The following is a 17,964-nucleotide window of genomic DNA, read 5'->3' on the forward strand; positions in this document are numbered from 1 at the left end:
TCGATGGACCACTGTCGACGAGCTGCACGAAACCGGCCTGCTGCGAGTCACGTTCACGTCCGTTATGTGGAAACGGGAAGCAGCGTCCGATAAGGTAGCAAAGCAGGGCGGTTGATTCCCCTGGGCATTTCCGCTGTTACACTCGGGAAAGCAACAGGTGAACGATGGAACGGAATTTCACATTCATAAATTCTGCGTATCTGCGGTGTTGCAGAGGCTGATCAACATCGAAATTTGGCGCTACCGAGCCCAGAGCGAAAGAATGTCGGAATCGACAGATACACAGCGTGCGCGACTCGGAAACCGGATTCTGAGGTGGTGTTGCTGAAGCACGAGAGGTATGGGAAGTTCGTGCGAAGACTAAATAGTCTTTTGGAATTTAATTCATGTTATTTCATTCAGTGAAGAAAATCGACAGCAACGGGCAGATATTTCCCATCGCCAAAAGCGAGAATGCATGAAATTCGTCTGAGAATAATGATCGAGCAATCGCGTTCCAAATCCTAGCAAACCATTCTTCTGCTCACACTTTCTTCCTGTAACCGAAACCTCACGTCGTCGGAGTTGTCAGTGGTTCGCGCTCTTGTTCGTGTGCACTAATGTGATCATATTTCTTTTCCAGACCACTACCAACCGTCCGCCTGAGGTCCTCGAAGCTGTTGAAGGGCTCCCCTCGAAATACCAAAAACCTCCAAACCCATCCACCAACGAGGGTGGTCGTGCTTTACCGGGAGAAGGACGCTGATTGGGTCGGGGGATCCATGAAACCATTGACACGCCATATCGAGCGCACGAGATCGGAGTGTTACCCGGTAATGACAACGACGTGCAGCGCTTGTGTTCGCATTCCTTTTCAGGCGTGTGTGGTATCGAATTTCGGACAATTAACGCATCCATTAAGACGGTTTGCTCGGCGAAGGCGTACGCTTCTTTTCGGTAAGTTCTTAAACGGAGAAGAAAAAAACAGTACTATGCTTCAGCAGCATTCATGTTTTTCGTAAGCCATTCACTTCGTGTCGTCGATCCTTTTTCTCTTCCTCGCTGGAAACACAATTACACGCACCTTGGTTATGTTATTGTGAGAGGTTTACGATTTCTTGTCGATCAACATTAAAACAACATTGTCGCATATTTCGAATGCACGGATTTTAACCGTCCGAATGGTCGCAGGTTCGTAGTTTATGGTTTGCTCATTCGGAACCTTCTTCTTTTGGTCTTCCATGAAGGTATAGGTATAATAACCAAATAATAGGTTTGTAAAATTGTTTAGCTCATTCCTTGCGGTTGTGAAACTAATGGGGTGTTGGAGTATAAAAATTCATAAAGAACAATTTGGTACGATTTTGCAATTTTCATCTCTTGGTATTATTAATTTTGCATACCGCTTTCTTCTTTAGTTCCTTTCTATCCGCTTATACATCTTGAAATTAGCATTTGGTATGTTTAAGTGCAACTTGATCCGTATTTATCAGCTTGCGATAAGTAATTCTGCAAAGCAATGAATGGCATGGTACGCCAATTATACACAAGGTGTCCCCAGTAGGTTTCTGTGGCGGCAAACGGAAACATCTGACGGCACGGATCTTGTCGCCATTGTGAGCCGCAAGCATAAATAATCTGAATTTAATGCCACGCCGATCAAAGGTGAAACCCGCAACCGGGAACCTTCTTCAGGACGATCCCGAATCTGCACCGTCTGGTTAACTTGACGGATGTTTAGCGACAAACGTATAGAAACATTCACCGCTTGGTAGTGGGCCGCCCTGTCGTCGGACGGATCGAATTCCAACCAGCCCGAGGCCAACCGGCAGATCTTGGTAGCATGCGCTTGGTTGTTGCGTGCTCCACTTTAAACATCAAAACGGTCAAAACGAACATAGGGAAAACAAGCCGGCCCCAACATGGGGCGCCTATAAATTTTAAAGCCTCCGTTCGGGTGTCTCTTCCGCGAGTGCTCGAAGGCGTATCACACATGATGCCTGAGACGTTTCCGCCTTTCGTTCGCTTTCTTCACCCCGATTCATCGTCGGGCGCTCCAGTTAGCGTGTAGCCTTCTGGGTCACTTCTCTCGGAAATGTATCAATTTTCCTGCCCAGAGGATGGTGTCAAGTGGCTGCCGGGAGTCTTTTTTTCCCGCTTCTCCAGCGAGCACGGGAAGGGCCTCTTGACTGCGATGTCTTTTCTTCAGCGTTTCGATGAAAGGTTCTTTTTTGTCGTGCTGTTCGTTCAAAACTCGTCACTTTTTCGACGCGCACCGATCGTGTGTGTGCGGGTTTGGAAAGGCTTTCGGACCAGTTCTTCCATATTTGGGCCGAAAAAACCGTGAAGCTGTAAATAGTTTTTTTTTTTTATAAAACTTTAATTCAATTTAGACTTTTCGTCGACGCACGCTTCGGGAACCTTAGGGACCGACACCATTCCAACGAAGGCTTTCCCAAAGTGGACCGATTGAAATTTGAGATTCGCTGAGCTTCAAACAGGGTTCCCCATCTGCGAGCGAGGATTCGTAGCTTGGCGCGCGTGCGCTCGAGATTCGTTTTATTTTCGTCAGTCTGCATGCCGGATTATGGTTGCGCTTGGAGATTTTGGGTGCACGATAAAGTGCGAATCGTGATCGACTTTGAGCGCCCGAATTGACGGGAGGCCCGGGTATCGCGGCCGGTAATATCTCAATATCAGCGCACACAAACCTGCCCCGTGCCCTTGTCCGGGCCGATACTTAAGCGAGCGACCATTAAAGTGTGTTTACCCTGGGACGAGTAACACGGAACGATGGTCCGTTTCTGTCCCCGCCGGGGTTGCAGCGGCTCCTGTCACGTCCGATTTAAAGACAGTGCATTAATTAACGGCGATTTTCGAAGCCGTAAAGCATGAAGTTAAAGCATTGTCGTGCCCACGAGCTGACGTGTTGTGCATGAAAAGATGAAATATACGATGCGACCGGCGGATCAGCGGGAGGTCCGATGTTTTTCATCGCTGCACCAGTTTATGATTGCCCGCGTAAACGTATCAGGAATCTGTGAGGGTAATTATTTATAGGTTTTAATGTGACACCGAGGAGCTTTCGTCTGTGCTGGGATAAGAAACCGACCTTTTATGCTTAATAATATAACACGTTTTATGGTAATAGAGTTTCGGAATGAATGGGTTCCCCAGACACGATCGAAAGCTTCATTAAAATGTTCGATATCTCAACCAATATCAAATGGACATTTGTCACTTTAATTTCGTTTACATATTTCAAATTACATTCATTGAAACAAGAATCAAATAACACTATTTGGATTTATTCTTCAGTATAATAAAGATAAAAGCAAAGTACAACCATATATTTCTAAATTGAGACATATTGCACCAAAATTAGGTACATACATGTTTTTGTTAAGGGACTGAGGGATTTGAAAGTTTATGAGTTTCTAGATTTAAAATCATACTTAGAAAAAACTGTCTATGCTTCTATAGTTGTTTCTCATGTTTTATGAAAGAATACTGGGTGTTTCTCTACAAGAAAAGAATTTTATAAGGACTATCTTTTGTCGATATGCCAAACTTTCCCATTATCACAAAACATTTCAAAAGTGCGTGAGTTGGGAATCGATTGGTCAATAAATCAAAACAAGCTTAAAAATCAAAATGAGGTTTGATCCTGCCGCTTTTCCCCGTTGCACCGTGGTTGCTGTGCGTATGTGTGTGGGTGGGCGGGCTGAACTCCTGTGGGCGATCCATGCAGTGGTATTTCAACAATTAAGCTCAATAGACCCATGCGCAGACTCGGTGACTCCATTGATCCGCTTCGGATGGAGCGCACGGTGCTGGCGGCTAAATGAATTATCAAGCGTTGCCAGTCGTGGGCATTGTAGGGTGTCTTTGTGAAATTATTATTACTTCATCAACACCCGCGAGGCAGCTGGCCTCACCCTGCGGGGGGTGCCCTCGGATAAGAACGATTTCTTCGGCTCCCTTTTTTTTCGCGGCGTCCAGTAGGGAAGGGTTGGGCATTAGCTAACGGATTGATTTAAGGTCCAAACGTGAAGATTTGAACGGTGTTCAGGGAACAGCTCTTTCAAACTCACCCTGTCGATGGGTTACATGTCCCTCGTCAGTCATCGGTGCGACTCGAACGGAGGCTCACCTGAAGCCAGCCGTGTTTCCATCATAAAGGTGTCCGCTGGACGTCTTGTCCGGAGGCAGTTACAAGACAGGTCTCCGATGGTTCCCTGCTTTCCGAGCAACGTCCCATGCCTAGCGTCAACGGGCGATCCATCGATCGAGCGGATGGATGGATTGACGGTCCCGGTTTGGCTTTGGTTTTCCTTATTTTTCACTCTGTAGTTTGTCTTTAACCGAGCAGAATTTTTATATGTTCCCTCTCTCCTCGAAGATTTCTTGAGTTTGTGTCTTTTTTCTTTTTCTTCTCTTTCTTTTTTTTCTATCTTTTTCACGTCGTTTTCGCGGAATCGCGAGCAGACCACCCGTGCAATGGGAACGCATTGAATGCAGAGGGGGGTAGCAATGGTCAGCGGACAAGCATGCGCTTCTGTGTGCGATGGCTTTTATCTGCGGCAGCGATCTGCTCCAGAATGGAAATCGTGTGCATATCGAATACGATCGCTTTCGTTGCTATGCGGAGGAAATGTTTCTGCAAGTGAAAAATGAGAAGGACATTGTTGTTTTGCACTGGTCTGAAGGATGCCACCTGGGATGTCATCGAGCTACAGAGCTCTTAGATGCATCCTGTTCGATCTGAGTTACTTTATGTTAACAGTGTAATTTGCGCATGATCAGCGCATCATCAGGTGATCGTAGCGTGGCTCAAAGTTTGAGGTTTATTTCATTCTGTAAGCTTTTAGTAGATCGACAGAAATTTTCTATAAGAAAATCAAGCACTTGTTCTACAATAACTTGTGTTTCAAAAATGAAAAAATCGGTTCTTCTGAAGGGTTTTTATTGAAATAAGGCATTGGCCTTTAAGGTAAACATAAATTCAGAATGTTCAACGTTTTGGTTATCTGGATTAATGTTTCTCTTGAACAAGATGTTTTTCGTGACTAGCGATTAAAATTGCTTTAGTTACCTTAACTCCCATCCATCCATCTACCAATGAGGCATGCGATCATTCATCGGCTCAGGGTTCGGTTTTGAGAAATGACTGAATTTATTCGTTGTCTTGTTTTACTCGCTTTGCTCGTTGAACGTTATGCATTTATCAGGCTTCCAACAACACCGAACGGTTTCGGGAATATATTGACCACTCAATAGAATGCAATTGTGGTGCATTTGTCAAACGAAAACCGCCTCTGACAAGGGCACAAAAAATCCCCGCATACGCATTTATCGGCTACACCCACATTGAAAGTATTTATGGGAATCTCTGAACAGAAGTTTCACTTTGTTTCACTCACTTCCAAATGCAGCAGATGTGAATTGTTTCAGCTTCTTGTGCCGTTCCGTTGGAGGTAGGTTTTTTTCTCTCTCGTACAGTCGTTTGGCATTTTACACGAATATTTTTCATGTTACCCTTGTTGGCGGCCGTTCTGCAGGCGGAACCCGAAAGCCTCCGAAATAACACTAATCGGCGTGCGAAGGTGATAAATCTTCCCTTGCCAGCGGAAAGGGAGCCGGACGCAGAGCGATTAATCTCGTTTAAAAACGTTTTCACCGCCGTCGGTTGCGGTCACCCACGCCTTTCGGTTTTTGGTTCGCGTGAGAGATGGGGGGGGGGGGGGGGGGGGGGGGGGCGCATTCTGGGACCTTAAAACCCGAATCGATCGGATCGAAGGGTTCCGATGTGAAGGTGCGGCGGACGAAATATGGAAAATATTAATCCTCGAGATCAAATTAAACACGAACCAGAAAGCATCATCATAAATCATACGGCACGTACAAACACACACCTAGTCGGGTTGGAGGAGAGTAAAATGTCTGCATGGGTTTGCAGTTGATTCGCTAGTGTAAAAAAAAAGATTTAAAGTCGTCCACGGGGTCTTAGGGCTCGCTCGCTGGAGCTTGCAGAAATCACCACGGTTCGCCAGACTCCCGAAGGCGGGCGTGCGTTACGATGCGTCACGTGTGGCGTGTTGGCCTCGTGCGGACGGACGGGTTAAATGTCGTGTATTAATTTTAATATTACCTCAAACGAGGGAACCGGGGACGAAGGGTCTTTGGGAAAGAGTTAAGAAGGCCCGTGATATCCTGAGGAAAAACGTGCATATAAACAGGGATCCACGAATGATGAAGGGGTTCAATCTTTTACCCACACACACACACACACACAAAGGCACACTGGGAGCAATCGAAGCTGACAAATTGAATTGCGTGCGTGGTCGAAATGTGTTCCCAATTCCAGCGACGTGCTTACGCCCTCTGGAACCCTTTCCCGAGTCGGTGTTGGAAACACGATGTCCAGCGACACTGGTGTACTTGTCCTGCTGAATATTGTGGAACCGGCGGGGGTTTTGGCGGTGCGAGGCAAGTTGCCACCCTTCGATCGGTGTATGCAGGCCCGGCATTCAATTCCGTGAAACTACTCGTGTTACTTGGATGTATATATTATCATACAATTTAATCTATATCTCGGCTGGTGCCGCCGGGCAGACACAAGCCACACCCGGCCCAGAAAAATGGTGGAAGATTTTATCCGGCAGATAATTCATAACCGTTTTGTTGGTCCATTTATTTTGTGACTTGGTTGTGATATCGGGGTTGCGGGGCATGGTGAAGAAAGGGGTAGGTCTGCACGAAATTACACATGAGGGAATTGATTCCCTGGTTGAAGAAATTGATTTCAGAACGAAAAACAAAAAAGTCCTTAATGTTAATTGAGTCAGCCTGAAACCGGGAGCTCACTTCGATCGGGTTATACAGGATCAGGTCGACAAGATATTGTATTGTCGACTGAAACGGGTTGATAATGCGATCACCCAGCTTGCGCTTTAGATTCCCTTTGCTCTCCTTTATGACAGTTCTGATGTGAATGAATTTTAATGAGACAAAATTCGGTCAAGCGTAACGGTAGACGTCGACCGTCGCGTACTTACGTGAGGCGGCCTTTGAGGTGTTCGATCCATTTGTCCTGCACCAGGAAGTTCTCGTTGTCCATGTCAAACAGCCGGAATAGCGTCTGCAGAAATGTCTGCGGCGAGAGATGGAAAGGGGGAGAAAAAAGAAAACGTAAATCGTAAATGGCAATGTCTTGGACGCGAGATTGAGCGATCGATCGATCGGTGGAAGATGAAGATGTTGGCAGCCACCGGTCGGTGTCGCTGCGTGGTGTGTCGTTGACGGAAAGTGTCGGATGTGGATTTCGCCCGGGGAACGTGTTAGACGTGCCAGCCGTCCGGCGGGTAGTCCAAACATAGGGCCGCTAAACGGCCGCCCTTCCGCCTAATAATACCGAATGGGGAGAGGTAACAACATACATCTAGCCCGACGTGGATGGGCTTTTTGTCGCCCTTTCGTGCTAAAATTCGCCCGCTTATGGTGCGGAGCGACATTTCATTTAAGGGCTAAACTGAACGGACAACTCCTCTCAACCGCTGCTATGACCGGCCGGACTATACCACTCTGTTAAGGTGCATCGGGTGAAGTGGTTCAATTATGCCTCGCGCTGGTTGCCACCGGCGACTGGTGTCCCAGCCCATAAGGAACATAACATAACTGTCGCGGGACGTTCCAATGCGCTGCATGGCTTGAGGAGGCGTACGAGCAAACGTCCACTAACGATAGGCGAGATCTCGAGCATCGAGGTACGATCCTATATTTAGTGAGTAACACGGTGAAGGATAGATCACCCCACAAACGACGGTTAATTATCGACGCGATCTTCTCGTGCCAATGGGTTTTCCATTCGGTTGCGTGCCCTTGATCCCCGGGGAGTTGAAACAGCACGTCCTTTCGGACACTGGTGCGCTTATCTGGGCATGCACACACGCACGCCCGAACACCGGAGACAAAATGCATCGGTAAAATGCACACATTGCACCCGAGCGCATCTCGGGCCACCGGTCCGTACACGGGAAATTGCAGTAATTCAGCTACAACATTCGTCGGCCCATGTTAACAACTTTATTTAATTGCCACGGTCCGCGGTTTAGAATCGGGCGGGAAGGATGATGGTCCGCAAGATGGTTCGGAATGTGGCGGAAAATGGTTCGAATGGTGCCGAAGCGAGGGAGCCCGAGGCGACGGGTGTGAGAGAGTGTTAATTATTCTTCAACTTAATTGCACTTATTTATCTTCCATCGACACGGCTTTGGCTGCAGCGGTTCGCGGCACGGAAATGAAGTCATCGACCGTGCTCAGCACAATCCTGCTGGGTTGTTTGTAGATCGGGTTTTCAACACCCCGGTGGAGACGGCGGTGTGGGATGAGGGGCAAATCCTATCCCAGCATGAAATCCCAAACACGCGCCAGGAATCCGGAGCAGCGAGGGATTAAATGCGGAGTTCGGAATGAGTTAATCAGCCATGAAGCTCCACAATGATTGTGTGCCTGCATAAACGGGTTTACCAGTTCGGGCGGGAGTCGCACAGTGTGTGATGTGTTGGTTTTCTTTTGTCGATGCTGGATCACATGGAGACACTTATGATGATGACAAAATATTGTGGCCAATCTTAAAAAAGTTAATAACAGTGGTGTGTGTTCGAGGTGATCGAGTCGGAAGAGATTGCTGTTTCGTAATTCATATAGAAGTTCAGTAACGGAAAACATTAAAAAATCTCTTATGATGCTTTCCTATCAACAACACCTGTTAGATGCGAGATAGATTCAAGCATAGGCTCCGGCGAGATTCGAACTCACGATCTCCTGTTTACTAGACAGGCGCTTTAACCAACTAAGCCACGGCGCCGTTCAAAACCGTCTTTGAATTATTAAAGTTGGATAAAATCTCCCACAGATAAAATATCGATCGATCACCAGTGGAACAGGTTCCAAACATACCGAAACCTAAGGGAATGTGTGATGTACGTATTCTAAATATAGAACACACTATTTCTTATGAAGCTTTACTTGAACCGTATGTTCCTATACATGACTAGAATGAGGGAGGCTCATCTCATCATCACTACAGTGTAACTTAAATGGGAGGGGAAAAAAATTCAAACAGCGGTTGTGTTGAAAAAGTGTGTGTTGGTATTTATGAAACAAGCCAAACTTGCTGTTCAAACAACACTCGTGCTGCTGACACACCATTTCAAAAGCTAAATGGTTCATGAATGGCAATACATTTGTGAACCGTAGTGTATTTTCTCATCTTCATTTAGCAGCTAAGCTAACTTTGTTTTGAGCAAGTCACGCTGATAAGAACATTTGATAAGCTCCTAGCACTGGAAATGTGCGTGCATTGCTGTTCCAGATCGCTTCTAGGCTTACCCCTCCCAACCGGCCTCTTTAGCTCAGTGGTAGAGCGCTGGTCTCGTAAACCAGCGGTCGTGAGTTCAATCCTCACAGGAGGCAGTTGTAAGAAGACTTTTTTTCCTACTTTAAGCATATCAAAGAATTATTTTTACTTGTAATAATACAGTCAAACAGACTTGAACTGCTGTCGCTTTCAACCTTGACCTTAATTGATTCAGATTTTCGCAAATTAGTGAAACACCATGCTGTGTTTTGGGCCAACTGTGTACCCAGTTAGACGAAAGGTAAAATATCAAAAATATCTCCTTTTAAGTGAACTTTTACGATCGCTTAAAAGTGATCCAAAAAGGATAAAACCTATACGGCCGGCTCACAGCAGCCGAACGGAGGCGGTTTTCCAAAGATTCATTAAACATCCCGCCAACGAGGCAGGGGAAGGCTTTAATGTATGCCTACACACCATTAAACGATACGAATTCCGTGCTAATTAATTAACGACCAATCACTTTCGCCGCGATTTTCCCTTTTCCTGCGGGCGCCATTACGAGCCCGGCCGGCCCGAGCGGACGGTACTTTATATGGTGCAGGTATTAAGAGCATCCAGCGGAATCAATCGAGCCGGCCACGATCGCGCCATGTTTAATTATTTTCCCTAACCGTTCGCGATTTCCAGGCCTGACCGTGGAGGTCGATCGCTGGTGCACACTCATTTGCAATTCGACCACCGCGAATGAGCTTCGCGTCTCGGCCGTTCTTGTTTTAATCGTATAAATTTATTTTACATCTTGCCGCCGTCGCCGCCAACGAGAGCGTTTTTTGGTAGCATTAGTGGTGGTAACGCAACAACGACAAAATAAAAAGGAAGAAAAACGATCGCTAAAACCCGCCAAGGTAGTGCCCTCTGACCCGGCGAGAGCACAAATTAATAGCATGTTGTAGCGCGGCGGAGATTGGCTAACGATGGAGGACAAACGGTGGACTGCGGACAATTTGTCACCGCGAGAACCGATAATTTCTCGAACCTGGCACTTCACAAGCAAGACCCAGTGAGTTGTGCGAACGAATTAGATTACCCGTAGTCTTATGGCGCTTTCGATTCACCTTCGCGAAGCGCGCTGTTTCCTCCCGATGGATTATCGGGTTGAGCTTGTCACATAAACAACACTTTTCCATCGTTGTTGTTCGTATCCCGAAGGACGGGCCAACTGTCGGCCCACGGTCCGCGCACCGGGTTTCCTCAACTCAATTACGATAAACTCGACGTAACGTCCAAACAGGAGCCTCCGGCAGATAGTTCCGTCGAAACCGGAGAGGCAGATGGAAACGGCGACTCATCTATTAGCGAAATTGATGGTGATGGTTTTCAATTAACTTTACATTAGCGAGCGGTTGGAGCTTTCGGTGGGCAGTGGTGCATCTGGTTGCCTGCCAGCCGGAAAGTCGATCAGCCTACACTCTTCAGAGGAGTGTACGACCACCACGACAGGACCACCGGATTGTATCGCCTGATGACAATTGATGGCGACTGGAAATGAAGCTTAGCCAAATTCACAGGGAAGTGTGAGGAAGATGAACTAACTAGGTCGTGTTAAATGCAAGAGTTATAAACTCTTTACACTTTCCCTCACAGTGATTGAACTCCGGTGCTCCAGTGGAAGATAGACCTCCACGAACCCGCAGACCCGCGTAGACTTTATTGCATTCTTCGATAGGAGTTTCTATGTTGTGCGGAACAGGTCTACGGCAAGCATCCTCCGCGTCCGGTCCACCTTAATGGGATTTTGTTCGTTGTCAATTTATTTCAATTATGGAGCTCTTATTCAAATTGCCCTCTTGCGCCGGTCGGTGGAGATACTTAAGATCCCCGTTTGTGGGCCGGGAGGGCGAAACTGGTTCGTGGCCTCGCGACCACAGATGAGGCTGCTTGTCGCGCGTCCGGTGGGCTCGCCAAGGTTCCTGAGTCTTCGACGGGGGACGCGCGAAGTTGCGAACCCGGTTGACATGCAAACAGATAAACACATAATGACGAGCGATTAGGGCTGCATGGGTCGGGTTCCTAGACACCGGCCCGGATCTCCATTGTCCGCAGGAACTTCGGCGCCCGGCCCCGTCATGCATATTCCTGGCTGTCTAATCATTTTAATTGAGGTCTCGTTTGATAAATCGACCACCACGTGTGCAACAAAATGGCATAATTGCATCGCACCAACGCAACCCTTGCTGGACGTGTGTTTGACGCCACGCGCTGCCTTGTTACGAAAACGGGGGCTCTGAAAAACGGGAGCTGCATCCCGTTTAATTCCAGAACACTATGTAGCGGAAAGGGTTGATCTTCGATGGAATTTTTCTGAACGATTCAACTGAGCTCCTGAAACCGGACGAAAGAATTCGACAGCAGACACCGAATGTGGTGGAATCAACTCTGGAGGCTTAACTTGTAAACCTGCCTTTCCTCTCTAAAGTTGGACTGGGCGTATGAACCCGCTTCTTCTGCTCAAGGAGTATTTCATCTGTGGCTCTTCGCAAAACACGTAGCTCACAGCTTGATTTCGTTTTACGAGCGGTGGCTTATCAGAACATAAACCCCGATATGCGACCGTGCTTCCGTCGTTCGCTCGATCGACACGGCCATCGGCGGATCGGGTCCTCGCGGGCTTCACGGGGCGGCTAATAATGCGAGATTAAAATCGGAGTGTTTTTAATTGCAAAAACTCGTTGCACCAGTTCTGTGGTACCATCTGTGTTGCCAGTCGTCTCGCACGAGTGAACGTATCGGCCGGTACGTCCCACCGCGTACCCCCTTGTTCGGTACTTCCTTCGGTAGTTGGCACCTGCAGAACTTGATCTCCGATCGAAGACCGTCTAATGGACCGTCTTTCGGGGTCCCTTCTCTTTTCTTCTCTTCCAAGCTTCATGCAACAGACCGTGCAAAAATTCACCAGAGCCGACGACGCGCTGTGCTCATAGACGATCGGGATGGTTATCGGAAATTCCACATCTTGGTACACCGTTTGGGCCAACCCGACCCCATGAAGACACTTGTGCCCGGGCACGATGACGTCGGATAAGGTCTCGAAGTAAGCGTTTTCACCTTCAAACGAAACCACCCCGGTATCGCTATCGTCATCGTGCGCGAAAAGGGCGGCAAAGGGGGCGAACTGGCTTGGCTGCACGAGGAGGACATAATTCAAATTTTCCGCCCATTACTCGCACCCATTCGCATCATCCCGTTCGCCCCACCCAGGCAATCATGAGAAACCCGAGGCCCACCGTCGTGGCATCGCGCGTATCGCCACCGGCCGATCGGCTGGCTCCTTCGGATATCGACTTTGGCGGCGCTTAATTACAGTGCCAATACAAATCGAAGCACTTTGCAATGCCAACAACGGATAAATGGATGCACCTCTTATCGCACTATCTACCGCACGCGGGCTCTGGCTCGGCGTTCCGCCAACATGGACAGCGCGCGAACGACTCGGAAGAAAACGGTCCGACCTGATTTTGCCACGCTAAAGATAAAAAGCTTTCCGATAAGCGCAGGTGTAAGCACCGAGACCCTAGGACGAAGGAAAATGGCTCCAAAGTGTGCGATGTTTCGTATCGACAACGCTACGAACTGGCAACACCGAGCTTAAGGTTTGCGCCGCGAGATAACTGGTGATAATTTGCGCTGGTAGCGTTGGAAACTTATCGTTTCTTCGAAGCCTGCCCATTTTTGCAGTGTTTGTTGTTTGTTTTGGACTTTTAGAGCTTTTCGTCTACATTTTGGCACCTTTTGAATGTCAGATAATCAGTGCCAAAAGGACTTTGATAATGATGCTGTATGCTTACGTATTACTATTTGCCAGAATATTCCAAAACATTTACGATTCCATCTTCTTTTCATTCTTCATTTCCATTCGGGCAACAATTTCTTCAGTTTGTTGAAATATTTTTATTTGATTTATTGGCCCTCAAGGATCATAAGGTCTTTTCATACCCAACTTTACCGTCTAAGAAAATCAGTAGTTTTCGCATGAACTCAAAACTGTTTCACAATGTGACGCAACTTAGATCCAGAAGGTTCTGACCCTTGAGCTCCCTCGAACCACGCGTATGCGTCATGTGACGTTGAACGGATTGTGACAGGTGAGCACTTCAAAGCCGCTACTCCATTTTCTTTACCTTTACCGATCGGCGTGTGCATGAGACGGCTATAGAGAAACGTCGGCGGGGCAAAGGGAAAGCCTAGTCGGGACCACCTCCAATCGTAGCCAACATTATCGCCAGGCGTAAGTGAGGGGCTGCCGAAAATCCTTGAAACTCTGCTCCGCCACCGATGGGGTGGAGCCAAATGTTCAGTTTGACATTCAACGCCGGACTGACCGCCTGCCCAGAGGGTGGGAGTCAGCCCATAGAGACTGAGGATCGAGTGGTTTCCAGTTGTGGGTCACCCTGTGCGGACGGAATTCCGTTCGACGGAAGGGCAAAGTGGTTTCGACGAGGAGTCATCGAGTGCGGTGATCGCGTGGAGTTAAAAAATGGTGAACGTCAAAGGTACGCAGGTGACTGGCGCAGTTTGGTTCGAGCGCGTGGTAAATGAGTCGCACAAGTCGCGTCGGTTACATAAGGCTGAGTCGCGTGAGGACTCGGACACCTCCATCGAATACTCACACACACTTGCACTTGTAATCCCGGCAGGTGCCGGTAAAGCTCCGTCAGGGTGAACGTGGTCACATGCCGTTCCGAGCCGCTCGCGTTGATTGGCAAAGGTCGAAGACGATGGTGGGAGATTCGAAGTCCACATGAACATGAAGCTAGAGTGCGATCGTTCATCCACTTGGAGAGGGCAAGACAAGCTGTTTGGGGCTGCAGTTGCACTACACTGCAGCAGTTGTGGAAGGTTAAGTGAAACTTTTCCACACATTACACTAATTTCGAATGGTATCGCTGGTCTTATGATTGGGTCATACATTATTATACACCTCGTCTCGAGTGCGATCGTTATCCTTTTGATCGATCGTTTGCTCACATGAAAGGCGCGTGCTGTGTTTTCTTGACTACCGCCGATTATTTCGAGGATAATGTGTCCTGGACCACGCTCCTCGACACAGCTTTAATCGTAAAGTACATGAGCTCACGAACACTTGCCACCAGTTTTGGCACGTGACTCACCGCCATCACCACAAATCGATGTAAAACGCCCCCATTTGCACGAGATGTGAAAAAGTAAAACAGCCACTCACACCGCGCTCGTCATTCTAGACACCCTGGCGACTTCTCTCACCACCTTCCGCTACCCTTAAGCCATCTCCTTCTCTGCCTCCAACGTCCTGGTAAAGTTTTAACTGAATTACACTGGAGAACCCGCAACCTTCGGTAGCGCCTCCTACGTGCGAGATGTAAGTGTAGGTTTGACCGCGTTTTAATCTCGCACCCCCAACTTCCGCCGCACCGCCACCTCCCTTCCCGGCCGAGCGCCCGGCCCTGATCTTGACTGTTGAGCCGATCGTCCGTTCTTACGCGAATGTCGGTCAAGGTCGGTTTGTTTATGACGTTTGATTATTTATAGACCGCACCGTGTCACCGTGGAAACTGATCTGGAGTCGATCTGGGGCACCATTGATAACATCGTTGAAGACCGTGCGTAGGTGATATATGTTCAAGCATTTTAATGGGGATACTTTCAACATTTCATTTTGCTATGCTTTTCAATGCCTCTTTCGAAAAGTTTTGAAGACTTTGGTTGTACTAAATTATTTGTAAATAAAAAAAAATCTTTTTAGGTAGAATTTGATACCCTTAAAACAGATTACCTATGCAAAGTTTTTAAATAGTGTTTTGAACCAAATACGAATCAAAAGGTTCTCGTCTGATTCTTTGTATGATTTTAAAAACCCCAAAAAATGAAATTACTCTACAACATAAAACATTTAGTTTTGTTTAGTAAAAATTACCATTTGTATAATTTATGACCCATGGTACAAGGAACTTAGATGTATCTTTACATTTATAATTCTAAGTTTCAAAGTTGAGAAGAGAGAATAACCATAGCACAAGTTAGAAATTGACAGGAATAGTGTAGCTTTGAAGTGCAAAACATCAATTTTTGAAGAAAAACTGTAATATAAAGATTTTTCCATTCGGGATTCGAACACTAATCCTTTGGAACGAGACCAAACACCTTGAACAGTGCACAATCGTGAGTAACGAAATTGCGGAAAATTACAGATAAAAATGCCTCTGTTAGCAAACTGAACTACCAAGTTTTTACATATGGTTATGATAATTTGAAATCTATGTTACAAAATATGTTAAAATTGTAACATTTACATAACATCTTTAAAAAAGCAGTAATGAAAAACATGTTTTTAACAACCGTCAAATTTTTCACAGTCCTGTTTTGTACTCTGGACCTCCGGAACAATACCATTTACTACATGACAGCAGCAAAATATTACCGATTTTGCCAAATTTTGTCAACCGGGTAGTATACGTTATGCTTTGAATTGGTTTTTATTGTTTCGTGGAACCATTAGACATTTTCTTCTCAAAGCATGCTCTTTGTTTACGGCAATTTTATGAATTACACAATACCATATTATGAATCGATAATCCGCTGGGATTGTATCTTTATCTCGCGCGATCGCAGCTTTGCGAAAGTGATTTGGATTTGCATAATACTCGAGAGCGAAAAACTGCCTTCGTCAGACTGCCGTGGACAGCATGGACAGTGGTAAAAGATCCGACGGGTCGGAGTAGAGGTTGGCCACATTTTGCTCATTCGATCCCATCCGTTCACGGGCTTTTCGCCAGAGGGACAAACTGTCGTATGTTGTTACTTTTTTTATGGGCGATATGTTTACTCGGTGCCATGGTTTTATGCGTTGCTCCGAAATGTGTTTTTCTTGTACGCCCGCCTGCGGGGTGCTTTCCTTCCGTTCCACCCGGCGCTGGTCTTCCGGCAGCGTTCAGTGCATATGACACATGCTTTACTTTCGGCTGGTTCCGTCCACGCCGGATCACGAGGGTCGTCGTAATTATGGCTAATCCCCTTCCCGTGGCGGCAACTCTGGATCAACTCTGGTCGCGAGCGCGCTCGCCCTCGGGATCGATTTGTCGAAGCTTGGCGTGTCGGCACAAGCGAACAGTATCCAAGTAGAGCACCCGGGCCGACATTTAAAGATCATTTGCCTGAAAGGCTCATGTTGTGCCCGGGGAAAAGCACAAGCAGAGCCGCGTCCGTGTTTCCCAAAACACCCGAACAGAGAAAACCAACAACAAGAAACGAACATACATGCCGAGCGACTCGCGTGGAGAACTGGTTCAAGATGATGCCTTTTTTGGAAGTAGGTGAAGAAGTGTAAATGGCGTGCCAATCGAATCCGGCCGCCAAGCATACTTTCATGACCGGAGTCAAGTGGACCAAAAATAAAAACCTCATCGAAATCGAGACGCAGAGATGGAGCAAAAAAAAACGACAGCGTTCAAAAACTGGTATTGATTGCAAGCAATTCAATGCTGGATGCTAGAACTGACCTTAAGTTATAAACCTATGAGAATTTTCCCACCAGAAGTTTTTTTTTCACTGTTCGAAGAGATTGACCGCAAGCATAAGGTTTCATTTCACTTTGAATGGGATTTCACTGTTCTAGCAATTAAAACCTCGAATGACAGTTTTCATCTGATGGATTAAATATCCCCAAAAGTGGTTGGGCTCGTCGAAATGGAAATATCAATTAAGCGACTAAAAACGGAAGGCCTTCATTATGGGCCCGCCGATAGGAGGTTAATGTTATGCTTCCAAATGCAGCGCCGCCACCGCACGAGCCACGCAATCGTAAAAGGACAAAATTGATTTCCTCAAAACTGAGACAACAACTGAACGGGGAAAAACAAATGAACCGAACCGCAACACCACGCGATGGCTAATTATACTGCCGCGGCCGTTGACGTAGTTAAGCTTAAAATAATAGCCCTTTTCACCCGGGAAAAGGAGGTGAAAAGGAAGCTGGAGGCCGATCCTAGTCACGACTAATCGTCCGCCGCCGTTTCGTGCCGTGCTCGTGCGTGCAGGAAACAAACGGACAGCATTTCGGTTCAACAGGCAGGCCAAGTTCGAGCCGTCTGGCTCGAATACAACTCCGTGGTACGATTATGTTTATTTTGTGCATTTCGATGGTTGTTTTGCTTTGTTTTGTTTGTGCGTGCTAGCTAGTGCTTTTCCAGTGTCGAAGCTGTTTCGGCTTTTCCGAATCGGAACACCTGTTCGGAGAGTCTTGTTTTGTTTTTATTTTTCCCCACTGGGATTCCTCCTCAGCTCGGAAACGGTCGACTTGCACCGTTAGTGCTCTTTCATTAATCAGTAAACTGTCGAAATCGAAACTAATTTATCTTTAACCTCCCCGAAAAAGTCTTATATTTCAATTTTGCCGTTAACATTCACGCTTGGGCACGGTGCGCGATTTCTCCATTAGCCCCTTTTTTTTTGGAAACCCACTCCTTCGGGTGGATTGTGTGTTTATGTGTGCACCCACCGATCGGTGAACCTCAAGACTGCTGCTTCTACAGATAATCTCTTTTTAATACCACACTGACCCGAGCTGACATGGGAAAAATTCGGCCGAC

The 17,964-nt window shown here is 47.0% G+C and overlaps 1 protein-coding gene and 2 non-coding genes across 3 annotated transcripts in view; 1 reads left to right on the forward strand and 2 right to left on the reverse strand.

Annotated features, from left to right (window-relative positions):
• LOC131266237 (uncharacterized) overlaps positions 1-17,964 on the reverse strand; it is an 88,898-nt gene that overhangs the window by 50,380 nt on the left and 20,554 nt on the right. The window contains exon 2 of the mRNA XM_058268663.1: positions 7,038-7,132. Within this exon, the coding sequence (XP_058124646.1) occupies positions 7,038-7,132 (95 nt within the window). The remainder of the gene's footprint in view (positions 1-7,037; positions 7,133-17,964) is intronic.
• On the reverse strand, positions 8,775-8,848 carry Trnat-agu (transfer RNA threonine (anticodon AGU)). Its single transcript has one exon. It is a non-coding gene; the product is annotated as a tRNA-Thr (tRNA).
• Trnat-cgu (transfer RNA threonine (anticodon CGU)) lies at positions 9,385-9,456 on the forward strand. Its single transcript has one exon. It is a non-coding gene; the product is annotated as a tRNA-Thr (tRNA).

The sequence above is a fragment of the Anopheles coustani genome, chromosome 2, assembly GCF_943734705.1.
Source record: "Anopheles coustani chromosome 2, idAnoCousDA_361_x.2, whole genome shotgun sequence".
Lineage (NCBI taxonomy): Eukaryota > Metazoa > Arthropoda > Insecta > Diptera > Culicidae > Anopheles > Anopheles coustani.